This window comes from Bos javanicus, chromosome 4, assembly GCF_032452875.1.
Source record: "Bos javanicus breed banteng chromosome 4, ARS-OSU_banteng_1.0, whole genome shotgun sequence".
NCBI lineage: Eukaryota > Metazoa > Chordata > Mammalia > Artiodactyla > Bovidae > Bos > Bos javanicus.
In genome coordinates, this window is record NC_083871.1 from 117,170,976 (window position 1) to 117,190,882 (window position 19,907).

The window sequence follows — 19,907 nt, forward strand, 5'->3', positions numbered from 1 at the left end:
CGTTACTTTTGACAATAAAATTTGGAATTTAGTAAGGACAGTCTTCATGGGAAATAGATGGGGAAACAGTGGAAACAGTGTCAGACTTTATTTTGTGGGGGCTCCAAAATCACTGCAGATGGTGACTGCAGCCATGGAATTAAAAGACACTTACTCCTTGGAAGGAAAGTTATGACCAACCTAGATAGCATATTCAAAAGCAGAGACATTACTTTGCCAACAAAGGTCCGTCCAGTCAAGGCTATGGTTTTTCCAGTGGTCGTGTATGGATGTGAGAGTTGGACTGTGAAGAAAGCTGAGTGCCGAAGAATTGATGCTTTTGAACCGTGATGTTGGAGAAGACTCCTGAGAGTCCCTTGGACTGCAAGGAGATCCAACCAGTCCATTCTGAAGGAGATCAGCCTGGAGGGAATGATGCTAAAGCTGAGGCTCAAGTACTTTGGCCACCCCGTGCGAGGTGGCCAACTTTTCCAATTTGACTCATTGGAAAAGACTCTGATGCTGGGAGGGATTGGGGGGAGGTGGAAAAGAGGACGACAGAGGATGAGATGGCTGGATGGCATCACCGACTCAATGGACGTTTGAGTGAACTCCGGGAGTTGGTGATGGACAGGGAGGCCTGGCGTGCTGCGGTTGCAAAGAGTCGGACATGACTGAGTGACTGAACTGAACTGAAGGATGGTCTGCTTTTCTGAGGGTGAAATGATGCTGCTTTTTAAATGTAAGAGTGTTGCCTGAAAGTGTGATGCATCTGTACTTAAGAAATGGCATCAGTGATCCAGAATCACTTCACTTAAGTAGACTCTGCTATCAACACCTGTTTGGTTATATTATTGTGCATTCTTCCATCTAATAATATATATGGAATTGGTTTTCTCTGCAAAATCTTTTCTTAGCCCAGTGAGCATGAAGGAGCAGAGCCTTTGTCCTTTTTCTGAACTGTCCTGACCGTCTTTCATTTTCCCACTGCCGAGCCGTCTCAGCATCTTTCTTTCCCATGCCCTGTGTGTCCATTGAAGGTACCCCGTGTTCAAAGTTTTCAAGATCTCTCCTCTCCGCCTTCTTTCCTGGGCTGGCCCTCCTGCATCCTTGTGGGCTGTTCATCCACCCTCCTCACTTTCTGGTGAAATAGCCTGTTCTGTCATGAAGCAATGCAAACGGTTAGAATTTCTGAAGTTTTGTTTGTTTGTTTGACATAATTTTGTCTGGGTGAAATTCCCTTTTGATTGCAACTCTGCCTTCTGGAGCTCTGCAGAAGTCTTCTCTCTCTCGCATGTGATACTTCAAATAGACAGAGCCTCTGCGTATTTGATTTTTGGGGCTGAGCTCTTCCCGTAGCCTTGCTTCATGTGACGTTTTGCAGTGTCTCTGTCTTTGGTCCTCTCTATGGCGTACTCTGTCCATCATTATCTCTAACGATGTTCAGCCCAGACTTGGACACCATACTGTGAGTGTGCTTGAGCCAGGGAAAGGTCTACTGGACATCACTGTTCTACTACTGAACATCACTACAATTGATTCAGTTGCATTTTTGCAAGTAAATTAGTTATGCTCCTGGCCACTCAAGAAGTTGATGCAAAAAAAAATTGATGCAAACTAAAAGTCTTAGTTGTGTTTTTTTTAAGTCTCTGTACACTATTTTAGTTGTTTTTTTCATATCAACTTCTAAATAAAACAAAATTTCAAATCTGAGATTATTTTTATTAGAAACAAGATTTAAAAGATATCCATTGTTTGAGCTGATGAAGACCATACCATTAATTTAATTATTCTCTGTCTTGAGAAAGATTGATCTTGAGTATGAAATTGTTCTAGTTTTGGATGTTGACTCTGAATTTAATCTGAACAGTATTTGAGAAATGTCCACTTTGGGTCTGTGAGAGATCATGCACACTATGATAGTGTAAGGAATGCACTACTGCAAGATACACGCTATTCACATTCTTAGTGAGAATGGTTTATTTCCTCTGTTAACTCAGGTGAAATGAAAAGCTACTCAATCAGTGAGATCTGATCACTTCTTGTCATTGGCCAGTGATTTCCTCACATAGAAAACTCTATCCAGTAGGAAAGGAGATTGACTCTGTATACCTTTTTGTTATTCAGTTCAGTTCGGTTCAGTCGCTCATTCGTGTCCAACTCTTTGCAAACCCATGAGCCACAGCAGGCCAGGCCTCCCTGTCCACCACCAACTCCTGGAATCCACCCAAACCCATGTCCATCGAGGCAGTGAAGCCATCCAACCATCTCATCCTCTGTCGTCCCCTTCTCCTCCTGCCCTCAATCTTTCCCAGCATCAGGATCTTTTCAAATGAGTCAGCTCTTCGCATCAGGTGGCCAAAGGATTGGAGTTTCAGCTTCAACATCAGTCCTTCCAATGAACACCCAGGACTGATCTCTTTTAGGATGGACTGGTTGGATCTCCTTGCAGTCCAAGGGACTCTCAAGAGTCTTCTCCAACATCACAGTTCAAAAGCATCAATTCTTCAGCGCTCAATTTTCTTTATAGTCCAACTCTAACATCCATACATAACTACTGGAAAAACCATAGCCTTGACTAGACGGACCTTTGTTGGCAAAGTAATATCTCTGCTTTTGAATATGCTATCTAGGTTGGTCATAACTTTCCTTCCAAGGAGTAAGCATCTTTCAATTTCATGGCTGCAATCACCATCTGCACTGATTTTGGAGCCCTAAAATATAAAGTCTGACACTGTTTCCACTGTTTCCCCATCTATTTCCCATGACGTGATGGGACCAGATGCCATGATCTTCGTTTTCTGAATGTTGAGCTTTAAGCCAACTTTTTCACTCCCTCTTTCACTTTCATCAAGAGGCTTTTTAGTTCCTCTTCACTTTCTGTCATAAGGGTGGTGTCATCTGCATATCTGAGCTTATTGATATTTCTCCCGGCAATCTTGATTCCAGCTTGTGCTTCTTCCAGCCCAGTGTTTCTCATGATGTACTCTGCATATAAGTTAAATAAGCAGGGTGACAATATCCAGCCTTGATGTTCTCCTTTTCCCATTTGGAACCAGTCTGTTGTTTCATGTCCAGTTCTAACTGTTGCTTCCTGACCTGCATATAGGTTTCTCAAGAGGCAGGTCAGGTGGTCTGGTATTCCCGGCTCTTGAAGAATTTCCCACAGTTTATTGTGATCCACACAGTCAAAGGCTTTGGCATAGTCAATAAAGCAGAAATAGATGTTTTTCTGGAACTGTCTTGCTTTTTCCATGATCCAGCGGATGTTGGCAATTTGATCTCTGGTTCCTCTGCCTTTTCTAAATCCAGCCTGAACATCTAGAAGTTCACGGTTCATGTGTTGCTGAAGCCTGGCTTGGAGAATTGTGAGCATTACTTTACTAGCGTGTGAGATGAGTGCAGTTGTGTGGTAGTTTGAGCATTCTTTGGCATTGCCTTTCTTTGGGATTGGAATAAAAACTGGGCTTTTCCAGTCCTGTGGCCACTGCTGAGTTTTCCAAATTTGCTGGCATATTGAGTGCAGCACTTTCACAGCATCATCTTTCAGGATTTGAAATAGCTCAACTGGAATTCCATCACCTCCACTAGCTTTGTTCGTAGTGATCCTTCCTAAGGCCCACTTGACTTCACATTCCAGGATGTCTGGCTCTCGGTGAGTGATCACACCATCATGATTATCTTGGTCGTGAAGATCTTTTTTGTACAGTTCTTCTGTGTATTCTTGCCACCTCTTCTTAATATCTTCTGCTTCTGTGAGGTCCATAACATTTCTGTCCTTTATCGAGCCCATCTTTGCATGAAATGTTCCCTTGGTATCTCTAATTTTCTTGAAGAGATCTCTAGTCTTTCCCATTCTGTTGTTTTCCTCTACTTCTTTGCATTGATCCCTGAGGAAGGCTTTCTTATCTCTTCTTGCTATTCTTTGGAACTCTGCATTCAGATGCTTATATCTTTCCTTTTATCCTTTGCTTTTCGCTTCTCTTCTTTTCATAGCTATTTGTAAGGCCTCCTCAGGCAGCCATTTTTCTTTTTTTCATTTCTTTTCTATGGGGATGGTCTTGATCCCTGTCGCCTGTACAATGTCAGGAACCTCCGTCCATAGTTCATCAGGCACTCTATCTATCAGATCTAGGCCCTTAAATCTATTTCTCACTTCCACTGTATAATCATAAGGAATTTGATTTAGGTCATACCTGAATGGTCTAGTGGTTTTCCCTACTTTCTTCAATTTAAGTCTGAATTTGGCAATTTGGACATTGGCACATACACATATACTGGCACCTGGTATGTGCTAAATAAATGTTTGAGTTTCACAGCTGAAATAGAAGTTTACAGTGTGGGTGTCAATGAAGAGAAAGATGAGAGGTTGAGGCTGGAAGTTTTATCGTACCTGGGTTTGATCTGATGGCATGTAATAGGCTGACTGCAATGAGAAACTCCACAGTCACCAGGTAATGTGGACCCAAGTGTATTGGGTGGAGAAGCGTTAAGTTACAGAAAAGGCTGTAAACATAACATAATGTCACCTTCTTCTTGAGATAAAGCTTTGCCATAAGATGAGGGAAGCAGCCTGGGGCCTCTGGACCCTGAGGCAGAAGGAAGAGAAAGGCACTTAGGGCCGCTTCAGGGATGAGAGTGCCTAGAGCTCTTCCTTTGTCTCCCGTGTGGCGTCCTCCTTGCTGCGCGGGCCTTTCTCTAGGTGCCGAGAGTGAGGACCGCGCCCCAGTTTCGGTGCACGTGTTCCTCCGCGGCGGCTGCCCTTGTGCAGAGGATGGACTCTCTAGGCGTGAGACTGCAGGAGTCGCGGCGCGTGGGCTCAGTAGTCGTGGCTCCCGGGCCCTGGAGCACAGGCTCAGTAGCTGTGGTGCAGGGGCTTAGTTGCTCCGAGGCATGCGGGATCTTCCCAGAGCAGGGATCCAACCCCCGTCCCTTGCGTCTCCTGCCTTGGCAGGCAGATGCTTTACCACCAAGCCACCACGGAAGCCTACACCTGATATCTTGATTTGACTGAAGTGTGGTTACTTGGATTATTTTAGTTCCTTATTTGACTCACAGATTTTCTCTTTTGTGCTGTCCTTTCAGGAGCTCGTGGGGAGTAACCCTCCACAAAGAAACTGGAAAGGAATAGCCATCGCGCTGCTTGTCATCCTGGTCATCTGCTCCTTGATTGTCACCTCGGTGATACTGCTGACACCAGGTACTTACGTTTATTCCTGGAAAAGCAAGTTGCTGTAACGGAGAGAGGGCATGATTTTACTTGGCGATTTTTTTCTAAGTAACTGCCTACTGTGTAATTTATGTTCCCTTGATTCTAATTCTCATTGCACCATATGGTAAAATGATGTTATATGCATTCAATGAAAAAGATCCATTGTACATGCTATGAATTTGTTTAGATAATTCCTGACTAGGGTAAATTCTTGGCATGTATTAAAATTCACAAATATTTATTTATATTTGATCAGCTTAAACAAAGACTTTGCCCTTATAAATATAATGATTTTATATGTCTCATGGTATTCTTGGGTATTCTATCAGGGATGAATTAAAGTTATTAAAACAACATATACTAAGTGTGAGCTAAGGATAAACTAATTATTAGATACTACTGATGAAATAAAGGAAGCATGAAACAGAATTAGAAATCTCTCAGGGAAGAAAAACTCACAAAAATTGTCAGCAAAAGTCTACAGAAAAAAAAAACATATAGGCATGGATTATTGCAAGTTTCAAATATAAGTTGTATAGAAGGTGAGAAGAAAGAGATAAAACGCTTCATGAGAAAGTTCACGGAGAAAGTCATGTGTGAAGTTGGGCTTCCGTGGAGAGGTAAGAACTTAGTAGCAGGAGAGTGGAGAGATTGGGACAAGAAGAAAGCCTTTGCCCGTAAGCTAAACCTACAGGGTCATGATAGGAAAACATTATCGCCATATATAAACTATGTGACTATCCATTCTCCTCTGTTGTATTAAGTGTCAACTTGTGTGGACAAAAAGATGTTCCAGTCCTCAATAAATAGACTATACAGGTATTAGACTTTATGATGGAAAAAATGCATTTTTTGACAGGTACAAAAATTGCAGGCAAATTTTCAGGTATGTTTAATTTATTGTTGCTGTTATTGTTTAGTCACTCAGTCATGTCCAACTTTTTGTAACCCCATATCACACCAAGCTCCTCTATCCATGAGATTTTCCAGGCAAGAATACTGGAGTGAGTTGCTATTTCCTTACTGACTAAGTTTGAGCAAGCTCTAGGAGATTGTCAAGGACAGGGAAGCCTGGTATGCTGCAGTCCATGGGGTCACAAAGAGTCAGACACAACTGAGCAACTGAACAACAATACCCTGAAACCAAAATTCGATAAAGATATCACAAGAAAGCTACAGACCAATAAATCTTATGAACATAGATGCAAAAATCATAACAAAATACTAACAAGTTGAACCAAATTACCAAACCAAAAAAGGATTATATACCATGACCAAATAGGATTTATCCCAGGAAATAAAATTTGGTTTAGCATATGAAAAATCAGCATAGTACACTCAGATTTATAGAATAAAAACAAACAAAAAAAAAAACACAGCATAATCATCTCAAAAGGCACAGAATAAGCGTTTGACAAAATTCAAAATCCCCTCTCTATAAAACACTGAACAAATGAAGAGTAGAAAGAAACTTTCCTAACCTGAAAAAGAGCATCTATAAAAAACCCACAGCTAACATTATACTTCACACTGAAATGGTTAGCAGTGATCCTGCTAAATATCAGGTTATTCTTGACAAGAGGAAGAAAAGACATCCAGGTTAGAAAGAAGTAAAACTATCTCTATTCATAGATGGCATGAACTGGTGTATAAAAAATCTTACAGAGTCCACAAACACAAAAAACATAACTAATAAATGAGTTCAGCCACATTGGAAGATGCAAAATTGTACAAAAATTATTTATATTCCTGTACACTAGTAATAAGCAATTCAAAATGAAATTTAGAAATGATTCCATTTACATTACTTTTAAAGGGAAGGAATCAATTTAACAATAAAAATGTAAGACGTGTGCACTGAAAAACCATGAAACGTAATTGAAAGGAATTAAAGATCTTCACAAATGGAAAGATATCCCATGTTCATGGATTAGAGGATCTACTATTGTTAACATGCAGTACTTACCAGAATCATCCATAGATTCAACATGCTCCATGTCAGAATCCCAACTGGCTTTTTTTTTCAAAAATTGACAGGCCAATTCTAAACTTGATAGGAAAATGCAAGGCTCTCAGACCAGCCAAAACAATCTTGAAAAAGAACAGTTAAAGCACTTATATCTATGATATTAAAATTTACCCTAAAACCACAGTAAAAGTATTGTGATACTATCTTTGTTGTTGTTCAGTCACTCAGTCGTGTCTGACCCTTTGTGACCCCATGGACTGAAGCTCTCCAGGCTTCCCTGTCGTTCACCATCTCCCAGAGCTTGCTCAAACTCATGTCCATTGAGTCAGTGATGCCATCAAACCATCTCATCCTCTGTCGTCCCCTTCTCCTCCTGCCCTCAATCTTTCCCAGCATCAGAGTCTTTTCCGATGAGTTGGCTCTTCGCATCAGGTGGCCGAAGTATTGGAGCTTCAGCTTCAGTCCTTCCAATGAACATTCAGGGTTGATTTCCTTCAGAATGGACTGGTTGGATCTCCTTGCAGTCCAAGGGACTCTCAAGAGTCTTCTCCAACACCACAGTTCAAAAGCATCCATTCTTCGGCACTCAGCTTTCTTCACAGTCCAACTCTCACATCCATACGTGACCACTGGAAAAACCATAGCCTTGGCTAGACGGACCTTTGTTCGTCTAGTAAAAAAGTAATGTCTCTGCTTTTGAATACGCTATCTAGGTTGGTCATAACTTTCCTTCCAAGGAGTAAGAGTCTTTTAATTTCATGGCTGCAGTCACCATCTGCAGTGATTTTGGAGCCCCGAAAAATAAAGTCTGACACTGTTTCCACTGTTTCCCCATCTATTTCCCATGAAGTGATGGGACTGGATGCCATGATCTTAGTTTTGTGAATGTTGAGCTTTAAGCCAACTTTTTCACTCTCCTGTTTCACTTCATCAAGAGGCTCTTTAGTTCCTCTTCACTTTCTGCCATAAGGGTGGTATCATCTGCATATCTGAGGTTATTGATATTTCTCCCGGCAATCTTGATTCCAGCTTGTGCTTCATATTCCAGCTTGTGCTTCTTCCAGCCCAGCATTTCTCATGATGTACTCTGCATAGAAGTTAAATAAGCAGGGTGACAATATACAGCCCTGACGTACTCCTTTTCCTATTTGGAACCAGTCTGTTAGGAAACTGTCAGATATGACACCAAAAGCACAAGCAACCAAAGGAAAAAATAGATAACACTTTTATCAACATAAAAATATTTTGTGTTTCAAAGGCCAGTATGAGGAAGGTGAAAAGAGAACCCCCAGGATGGGAGAATATATTTGCAAATCATATACTCAATAAACATTTAGTATTCAGAGTATACAAAGAGTTCTTTTAGCTTAAATCACGCGACAAACAGTTCATTTTCAAATGGGTAAAGGATTTGAACGACATTTCTCCAAAGAAACACAAATGGCCAATAAGTCTGAGCAAACATGCTCTATATCATTAACCGTCAGGGAGATGCACATGAACGCAGAGTAGGCAGCACTTCATACTCAGCAGGATGGACATGTGTGTATATATAATTTTATATGTATTTTGGCACTGTTTTTAAAGGCTGCAGTCCATTTACAATTATTGAAAATAATTGTATTTTCAATACATTTCAATACATTCAATAAACTGCTATATTCCCCGCAGTTTACAGTGAACCCTTGTAACCTGCAGTGCACACAGCAGCTCGTGCGTCACACCCCATCCTTGTTGCCCTCCCCTCCCTCAGCCCACGGGTAGCCACCAGTTCGTTTCATCTGTGAGTCTGCTTCTTTTTTGTTATATTCACTAGTTTGTTGTGCTTTTTAGATTCCACATATAAGAGAGATCGCACAGTGTTTGTCTGTCTCTGACTTATTCACTTAGCATAATACCCTTCAATTCAAATCCAAAATAATGTATATATTTTAATGGGAAATAGCAAATATTGGTGAGGATGTGGGAAACTAGAAGCTCATACAGTCCTAGTAGGAATGTAGAATTGCGTAGCCTCTTTGAACAAGGTGAAGTGGTGAAAGTGAAAGTTGCTCTGTCCGACTCTTCGGGACCCCATGGATTGTATCCCACCAGGCTTCTCTGTCCGTGGGATTTTCCAGGCAACAATACTGAAGTGGGTTGCCATTTCCTTCTCCAGGGACAGATGTCCATAGAGACATTCCCAGTAGCCGAAAGTGACCCGAATGCCCCTCACCAGGTGAATGGATAAACAGTGTGGTATATCCATACAGTGGAGTATTATTCAGCTATAAAAATTAAATACATATGCATCTTACAGCATAGCTAAAACCTGAGCACAAGTGAAATAAGTCAGACATAAAGTGCCACATATTGTGTGATTCCACAACAGGAGATCCATAGAGATAAAAAGTAGATTAGTATTTACTGGAAATGGGGAGAGTAGGAAGGGTCTGCTGACTCTGCTAATAGGTATGAGATTGCTTCTTTTATAAAGACATTATATTTTTAGAGCAGTTTTAAATTCACAGCAAAATTGAAGCTATGGTACAGAGATTCCCTATATATGTCCTGCCCCAGCATATACACGGGTCACCCGTTATCTACATCCCCTCCCATACTGGGGCATTCGATACAACTGATGAACCTACATCCATGCATCATAATGAGACTTCTTTTGGAGGTGACACAGATACTCTGGAATTCAGTAGTGGTGATGAGTGCAGAGTTCTTTAACTCATTAAAAAATTACTGAACTGTGTACATTAAAAAGGTAAAGTTCATGATATGTGAATTTTATCTCAATTAGGGTATTAGTTTAAACAGTGGTGGAAAAGTTGTTTTAAAAGTGGTTCATTCTGGCCGTTTATATACTGAAGTTTCAACAACACTTGCCTAACGGTGAAGAGGTTTCAATGGCAGTTGTGAAAAGAGTCGCTTGCTCTGTGAGTGAGGTTTATGATGAGATCAGAGTTCCTGGATCACTTGGACTCACGATTCAAAACAGAGCATCTGATGAACAGGAAAACATCCATTCAGCTGTTGAAATCTAAACGAGTAGATTTGAGAGGGATTGGGGAAGGGAATTGGTAAAGACATATACTCTTCTATTTTATAATTTTGCTGATATTTTATATTAATTAAAAATTAATTCATAAAAGTTGGGGACTTTGGCAACTATTTTTAATTAATAAAAAGGAAATGAGATCTCCTTCAGAAATTGTGAAGCATGTGTTCCTACCTTTGCTTTTCTTTGAGCACAAGTGTAGTGTATACAGCAACCATTGAAGATCTGACGATATGATTGTCCATCGCTCACTTTGGGAGTTAGGGAACAGCAATGGTCTGGGTAGTGCAAACTCCCATTCCCCCCGCTCCCCAAGGAACGTGAGCATTCCTGTCACCCAGGATCCGAGGGCTCATGCATCCATCACTTCGAAGGGAGATGAGAGGGCTGCTGGAGGCTCCCCTCACACCTGCGATCCAGGGCAACCAGGCTGGGTGGGAAATGTCTGAGACTGAACAACTTCATGGCCGGGACATGAAGTCAGTCCTGAGACATTGCCTTCCAGATGCCCACTCAGCATCAGGCAGAGAGCTGTCCCTGGGTCTTCCCAGCTGTACAAGAAGTCATGCCTCAGTCTCTCTCCTCTCAAATGCAGCTGCTAATCCTGAAAGCTTTTTACATTCAGTTCTTGTGCAGCCGGAACCATCACAGCAGCATCTCTTCTGCAGTAAATAAGAGAGCACAGAACACGCCATACTGTTCTCTGTTTGAATGCTGATGGCCAGTTGCCAGGGGCAACCACAATGAGGGGGAGGCTCTAATGAATCCCTGAGTTCCAGGAAAGGCTTTGAGTGGGATTTTTTTTATTCGTCTGTTAAAGTGGCTCAGGTGGCTGAGCCTGCCTCACCCTTTGGTTCTATTGGACTTTCATAGGTAGTGTTTCTGGCTCCAGGCTGTGCTGCTGGAGGGCTGTGTGTCCTGGATTTAGGATGGTCGGACGGGCTGGTTCAATAGCGAGTGCTGCCCATCACCGGCTTCTGCATCACTCTCCCTGAATGCAGCAGTGGCTTTTGTTACAGCATCAAAATTGCGCCAGACACAAGAGGATGTCAGATCATTCAGAGCCTTCTCAAGTTCACCTATATGCAGACCATCACATTGACTAATAATGTCTCTCCATCAATCAAACATGAAGGATCCCTGTGAGGGGCTGACGGCATCGAGCTAAGTGCTGGCTGCACTGTGGGCAGAGAAGATGCACATATTCTCCACGACAGCACAGATCCACTGAGAAAGACAGAAAGTGCACACGGTGAATTTCCCACCATGACAGAGATGGGCATACTAGACCACCTGACCTGCCTCCTGAGAGACCTGGATGCAGGTCAAGGGGCAACAGTTACAGCCAGACATGGAACAACACACTGGTCCCAAATTGGGAAGGAGCACGTCAAGGCTGTATACTGTCACCCTGCTTATTTAACTTACATGCAGAGTACATCATCTGAAATGCTGGGCTGGATGAAGCACAAGCTGGAATCAAGATTGCCATGAGAAGTATCAATAACCTCAGATATGCAGATGACACCACCCTTATGGCAGAAAGCAAAAAACTAAAGAGCTTCTTAAAGAAGGTGAAAGAAGAGAGTGAAAAAGCTGGCTTAAAACTCAACATTCAGAAAACTCAGATCATGACACCTGGTCCCATTACTTCATGGTAAATAGATGTGGAAACAATGGAAACAGTGAGAGACTCTATTTTCTTGGGCTCCAAAATAACTGCGGACAGTGACTGCAACCATGAAATTAAAAGATGCTTCTTCCTTTGAAGAAAAGCTATGACAAACCTAGATAGCATATTAAAAAGCAGAGACATTACTTTGCTAACAGAGATCCATATAATCAAAGCTATGGTTTTAACAGTAGTCATGTAGGGATGTGAGAGTTGGACCATGAAGAAGGCTGAGCACCAAAGATTTGATGCTTTTAAACTGGTATTGGAGAAGACTCTTGAGAGTCCTTTGGACTGCAAAGAGATCAAACCAGTCAATCCTAAAGAAAATCAACCCTCAATATTCATTGGAAGGACTGATTCTGAAGCTCCAATACTTTGCCCACCTGATGTGAAGAACTAACTTGTTGGAAAAAAACCCTGATGTTGGGAAAGATTGAAGGCAGGAGGAGAAGGGGACGACAGAGGACAAGATAGCTAGGTGGCATTACCAACTCGATGGACATGAGTTTGAGCAAGCTCCAGGAGATGGTGAAGGACAGGGATGTGCTGCAGTCCATGGGGTCAGAAAGAGTTGGACGTGCCTGAGTGACTGAATAATCATTAGGCAAAAATAAAATAGAAGTTACAGGTGAGGCTTGGGGGCTTCCCCAGTAGCTCAGATGGTGAAGAATCTGCCTGCATTGCAGGAGACTCGAGTTCAATCCCTGGATCAGGAAGATCCCCTGGAGAAGGGAATGGCTACACACTCCAGTATTCTTGCCTGGAGAATTTCATGGACAGAGGAGCCTGGTGGGCTCTAGTCCATGGGGTCACAAAGAGTCAGATACAAGTGAGAAACTTTCACTTTAATTTTGTTTAAAGACCTTTTGTGTTGTGAATTACTGAATCTTTGACCTAACACACAGCATGGCCATCACCTTGTCCACAGTCCCCAAAGTGCCCGCACACCCCCCTGTATCTTACTGGTGTCTCCACAAGCCACGGCAGGAGTGGCTTTCCCCCTATGAGGGAGGAAGTTTAGGTTTGAAGAGTAGAGACTCCTAGGAGTAATAACACCCTGGACTTACATGCACAATCTTGAGTGCACCCCTTCCAGACTTGCTGCTGCTTCCTAGACTGACTTGAAACTCATATCATGTATTTAAACCATTATCTTTTCAAGTGCTACCTCTTTTCAGTCTTGTCTTTTGGTTTGTTGAAACTCAGGGTGCAGTATCCACTTTCTACTTAACCCTCAAATCCATTCCAAACTCCTTGGATTCAGTCTTTTGGTGAAAACATTTCTGAGTATGTGGGTCCCTTTCCTACTTGGGAAGTATCCTTGGGAAGGGTCGTGATGGAGTGCGCCTTTGGTGCCTCAGGCTCTCAGAGAACCTCGTGGCGATACTTACTTCTGAGCCAGAAGTACCTTTGTTCTGTACTGCAGCCTAATTATCACCAGTTATGCACAATTTATGTTTTAAAAATCAAATTAAAAGTGTTTAAGGCAATCTGAGTTCCCAAGGGATTAACCGGATGAGAATGTGTCCTTTTCAGTCTGTCATTCATTTCTCCCTTGCTAGTCTCTGCTCTTTTCTTAATTTCTCTTTGGAATAATAGACTCAAAGTTACCTTTTTGATTTTCAGATATTAAATATATGTCTGCAATAGGTCACACACAGCATATGCCTTTTTTTGCAGCTGTAACTCTTGTATTCTGATGAAAAGGACTCTGATAATCTTTAGTACCACAATTATGGTTGTAGGAGCTTAAAAACCCACCAGGATCATATTTGCATTAAAATATCCCTGACATTTGACTTTTATGGATTTTCTCTGTAGAGAAGATGGACAGTGGTTTGTGACGGAAAACATTAGGATACTTTAGGTGGTATAAAAAACGAAAAGCCTTGGGTATTTGGAAATCTTATTGAAGGTAAACTTTTAAGGCTAAGCAGAGGTTATCAGAATATAAGACTCATTAATCTTTTGGGTGGGAACAAAATGTAGAGATGATTTTTACTGAATGGAAATTTCATAACTATCTGATTTATATCTAATGTCTATAAGTGCATTGCTAGCTCTCAGCTTATCTTTTTTAGAAGATGTTCAATTGGACCCAATAGGCTTTATTGAGAGGGAGAGAAATCTAGCAAATTGGCATACAGCTCATAAATTAGATTCTGCTATAAGAGAATGTAAGGGCATGCAAGTCAGAAGCCATCAAGCATTCTGAAATTGCACCACAGTCAAAATAAGAGGAGATGGGTTTATATGGGAAAATTATATGTTAAAATTACATATAAGAGAATCCTTCCACTTAATAATTGCTACTGCTAGTTATCTAAGTTCTGTAACAAAATTTCCATGGATTATTTTAATAGACTTGGCTTTTTAAAAGCAGTTTTAGGTTCCAGCAACAGTGGGAGGAAGGTAGAGTTACCCAGGGGATAGCCTCTGCATGCCCAGACACGCATGGTTATGCCCATCACGAACATCCCTCCCCAGGCGGTGCCTCTGACGGTTTATGAACCTGCATTGACATGTCGTCGTCACTCAAAGTCCATGGTTGATGGTGAGGTTCACCTCAGTGTGGCACGGTCTGCGGCATCGGACAAATGTATAATTGCACGCATCGGCCTTTACCGTATCACATGGGGCAGTTCCACTGCCCTAAAAGTCCTCTGTGCCCTGTGTATTCGTTCTGCCTTCCCCTGTAATGCCTGGAAACCACTGACTTTTGTTGTTGTTACTGTTTCTATGTGTGCGTGCTAAGTCACTTCAGTCATGTCTGACTCTTTGCAACCCTGTGGACTGTAGCCTGCCAGGCTCGTTTGTCCATGGGATTCTCCAGACAGTAATACTGGAGTGGGTTGCCATTTCCTCCTCCAGGGGATCTTCCCACCCAAGGATTGAACCCACGTCTCTTACGTCGCCTGCACTGACAAGCGGATTCCTTCCAAAACTACAGAAGATACCGTCTCCGTAGTTTTGTCTTTTCCAGAATGCCATCTAGTTGGATCATACAGTATGTACCCTTTTTCAGATCGGCGTCTTTTCACTTAGCAGCATACACTTAAGGTTCCTTCCTGGAGGGACTGTCATTGTTTGATAGTTTATTTCTTTCTTGTTGCTGTTTTTCAGTTGCTAAGTTGTGTCCTACTCTTCTGAGACCCCCGCCCCCACGGGCAGTAATCCGCCAGGCACCTCTGTCCATGAGTTTCTCCAGGCAACAATATTGGAGTGGGTTGCCACTTCCTTCTCCAGGGGATCTTCCTGGACTAGGGATCAAATCTGTTCTCCTGCATTGGCTGACAGATTCCTTACCACTGTGCCACCAGGGAAGCCTTATTTCTTTTTCAGCACTAAATAATATCCCACTGTCTGGCTGTACGTCAGTTTCTCGATCCATTTACCCACTGAAAAACATCTTGATTGCTTCCAAGTGTTGATGGTAATGAATAAAGCTGCTGTGAACATTTGCATGAAGGTTCTGGGTGGGACATAAATTTTCAGTTCCTTTGGTGGTTACCAAGGAGCATGATCACTGGACTGTCTGATGAGTGTGTGTAGTCCTGTGGGAAACCACCAAGCCGTCTTCCCAAGGATGTGCAGCACGGTGATCCCCCCAGCAGTGAGTGAGAGTTCCCGGTGCTCCACATGCTCACCAGCATTTGGTGTTGTCAGCGTCTCAGATTTTCTGATTGGTCCTTCTAGTTGGCGTGAAGTGGTAACCCAGTGTTTCAAGCCTATCTTTTTAAAATTCTGTTTTAAAAACATTATGTATGTGCATATAATATTCTAATGTTTAATGAATTTTCAAACTGAACAGACTACATAGCCTGCACCCAAATCCAAAAATACCAGAATGCAGCCAGTATCCCCAAAGCTACCCCACGCCCTTTCTCATCATTCATCTCCCCAAAGGTAGCCTAATTTCTAACATCATAAAATAATTTTGCATAATGTGATATATTTTACATTTACATTATTCATGTAATTGTGTAATGTGTATTTTTTATACCTGGTTCTTTTGTTCAGTGTGTTCATGCATTTTATTTTTTTTTCCTTGTTGATATTACTTTTACTTTTTTTTAATTTAAATTTATTTATTTTAATTGGAGGCTAATTCCTTTACAATATTGTATTGGTTTTGCCATACATGTGTTTTAATGTTATATTTTAAGTCCTGTTTGTACCCAGTTTTCAACTGATGATGGATTCTCTCCTCATGAGGTCTCATATCATCCCTATGGAAATTGCACAATACCAGTAATTTAATAACTTTTGTTCATTTCATAACAAGTGATATCCGCCTTACTATTTCCTATTGGGGTTTTTCTTGTAGAAATATTGTTTCCTGCCAATTTTTTATAGGCATTTTCTCTCTGTTCTCCTTCCTACGTTAAACTCGCCCCCCATGTCCCAGGCCTGTCATCATCCATCTATTATCAATGACTATGACCAGGTGTCCTGTCATGGGACATGTGGGGTACTTTATAGGTCTCTGGTGTTCTTCGTTTGCACTAGGGCATCTGTGGTTGTGTCTGTAGATTCTGTGCACACCCACCAGCCAGCTGATGACCTGAGTAAAGAGTGTGTGTCTCTATTTTTGCTCCTCTTCTTGCTGCTGTTTCTGATTACAGTTAATGTGTCAGTGCTAAGGAAGACCAAGTGCTATAAATGGGAGGTACAGATAGTATCTGTTATGACAATCCAGAATACAGGAGAAATCGCCGAGGACAGGAAGCATGGGTGGAAGATATTTTGGAGGATGAAGATTTTGAAAGACATACCTGTGTTAATGGGAGGAAATCCAAGAAGGAAGGTCACCGTGAACCATAATGAGCCTGGCATGTTTGCTGGACAGCAGATGCCTGGCCTGGAAGCACTGGCAGGGTGTGACGGGTGTTAGGAGGGTCTGAGGCACTGACTTCCAGATTGTACTCTAATGGCTCCTACAATCTGGAACAACTTATACATCCTAACTGCTTTTATTGTGATAAACCCACAGATGATCTTATCATTTCCCCTGATGCTGGGAAAGATTGAGAGCAGGAGGAGAAGGGAGCAACAGAGGATGAGATGGTTGGATGGCATCACTGACTCTTTGGACATGAGTTTGAGCACACTCAGGGAGATAGTGATGAACAGGGAAGCCTGGAGTGCTGCAGTCCATGGGGTCACAAGAGTCTGACATGACTTAGACACTGAACAACAGTTGGTCTTGCCACTGGAAGGGGGAGAGGCTTATAAAAATGTGGATACATTTCAGGAAGCTCATGGATCTAGTCAGGCCATTAACCATCTTAGAATCATCTTGAGCAATTATCCAAGCTCAGATGTTAGTAGGTATCCATTCGAGTACTTTTATCCATACAGAACAAAATACCTAACTAAAATACTGTCATTCAAATGGTAGGTGTTTATCGTGTTTTCCCAAACAAGAAGTCCAGACCTAGCCATCCCAGGATGATTCAGTGGCTCAAAGACCATGTTTCTCTGCTGCTATCGTCTTCATATTGACAAAGTAGCTGCAGTGGCACCATGTATCTCATCTCATACCCTCACAAAAAGGAAGGGAAAATTGGAACCTGCCTAATGTATTTCTGTCTTTTTCCAAAACTAGCCAGGAGGCAGCTTGTTCATATAACGATATTAGATGAACACCCTTAGCTGTAAGGGTTGAGAGAGCATGTATTTCATGGAAATTCACCTCTGCTGAATTGACAGAGGGCTGTGGCTCTTGGGGAGGCAGCCTAGTGCCTGCCACAATAAGTAATGAGACTCCTCAGTTTATGAAATACTTGAGGAATGAGGTCTGCATCCCTTGAACTTGAACGGTGAGTTTGCACCGTTCTTTAAATTGAAACAAATCTGAAAAGAGGGAGTTCTGACAGATTCTCATGAAAGAAAGAATTAATTTATACTGCTACTAACCTTACAGTTAGTTGTAAGCTTCCAGAGTCTTGAGAAGTGGGTCCCTAGGAGAATCTTAACAGTCTCTCCTCTGACTTTTCATCATTAGTTCTAGAACGATTGTTAGGTGAATCTTGCTTATTTATTGAATCCTTACATTAAAGAGCCATTTATCGCAAGGATGACGGTAGATGCTTATTATTCATACTTGCATGAAGACTCTAAGTTAAGGCAGGTGTGCCTCCATATTTATCCATAAAGGGGCACTTTTCAAAGTGTTGCTACATTATGCATTCTACTTTAAAGGCACAGTTGCCTGTAAGCCCTGAAAAGGAGTGTGTCTTATCCTGGCACTCTGGTTTTCTCTGGAGTCTACTGCTTGGCTTAGAGGAGAGCCTGTTGGTAAATTTCACGTGGATTTTGGGAGCCTTTGAGACCATGTGTTAAAGGGGCTAGCTGATCCAGGAGGTGCTATTTTAAGGAAGACTCTGACTGGTCAGGACCCAAAGGTAGCAATTCAGGAGTCTAAGCTGAGTTTCCTCGTATAGGTCAGAGCACAGAAATCGATGAAATAATAAAACCAGAGAACTAGAGAGAAGTTGTCCACAATGAACTAGGCAGCTCGGGGGACTGAAGAGGAGGAAGTTAAATCACCTGCCTTCTCTTTGAGACATAACTCTCACCTTAAACCCTGGTTCAGCAACATTGATCGCTTAAGGAGGAATAATAGATATATGCACTTTCTTGGGCTGATGTTTCGTATTCCCCAAATCCCTGATTACCTGTGCTTTTAGGTGAGGTAATAAAATCACAGAAAATAGGTTAAGCAATACTTTATAGAACCTCAGATCTAATCAGTCTTTTTTTCCCCATCACTTTCCTTTATCCAGATTCTTTTTTTTTTTTCAATATCCTTTTAAACGTTCAGGAAATGTATGACTGTTGCATTTTCAGAGGCTGCCTTATCAAGTGGTAGGTTAGTTGGAAATGGGAGCAAAGGTTGAGAGGGATGAGGCAGGAAAAAGGCAGGTCCCAGGAGACGCCCACATCCTAACGCCTGGAACGTTATCCTAGGGGTGTGCTTCCTTGCAGATGCGGTTATGTTGAGTGGCTTGAGATGTGGGGTTTTCTTGGACTATCCAGCGGGTCATAAACGAAATTATTTGTGCCTTTGTGAGTGGAGGCAGAGGGAAATGTGACAGAGAGACAGGAGAGAAGGCCATGCGACCACAAGTCAGAGGCTGGAGTGATTCGGCCCCAAGTCATGGAGCACCCAGAGCAGTGGAAGCTGGAAGAGACAAAGAAAAGCTGGGGGGGGGGAGGCTCCAGAGGGTGGAGACACACACACACACAGACACACAGACACAGACACACAGACACACACAGATACACATACAGAGACACACACACACACAGGCACACACACACAGACACACACAGATAACACACACACACAGATAACACACACATAGACACACACACAGATACACACACAGACACAGACACACACAGAGACACACACACACAGGCACACACACAGATACACAGACACAGACACACACAGAGACACACACACACACAGGCACACACACACAGACACACAGATAACACACACACACAGATCACACACATAGACACACACACAGACACATACACACATAGACACACACAGAGACACACAGGTACACACAGACATGGACACACACACACAGACACAGACACACACAGACACAGACACATACACACAGACACAGACACATACACACACAGAGACACAGACACACAGAGACACACACACACACATGTGTACGTGCTTATGGCCAATTCACGTTGTATGGCAGAAACCAACATAACTGTAAAGCAATTCTCCTCCAATTAAAGCATTTTTAAAATAGAAAAGATTGTCCCCTAAAGCTACCAAGGAGCCTACCTTGATTTTGGCCCTTTGAAACTGATTTTAGACTTCTGGGCTCCAAAAACCACGGGAGAATAAATTTCTCTTTTAAATGATCAGATCTGTGGCAACGTGTTAAAACAGTCCAAAGCAACTGATAACAAAGGGAAATATTACTAAATGCCTTCCGTGATTTTATGGTGGCCACATCCTGAAGGCAGGCATGTACGTGGA

The 19,907-nt window shown here is 42.2% G+C and overlaps 1 protein-coding gene across 5 annotated transcripts in view; it reads left to right on the forward strand.

The window, feature by feature from the left end:
- The window catches only part of DPP6 (dipeptidyl peptidase like 6), a 1,068,014-nt gene that overhangs the window by 695,278 nt on the left and 352,829 nt on the right, over window positions 1-19,907 (forward strand). For all 5 annotated transcript variants that reach the window (XM_061415284.1, XM_061415287.1, XM_061415283.1 and 2 more), the window contains one exon: window positions 5,065-5,179. In XM_061415284.1, the coding sequence (XP_061271268.1) occupies window positions 5,065-5,179 (115 nt within the window). The remainder of the gene's footprint in view (window positions 1-5,064; window positions 5,180-19,907) is intronic.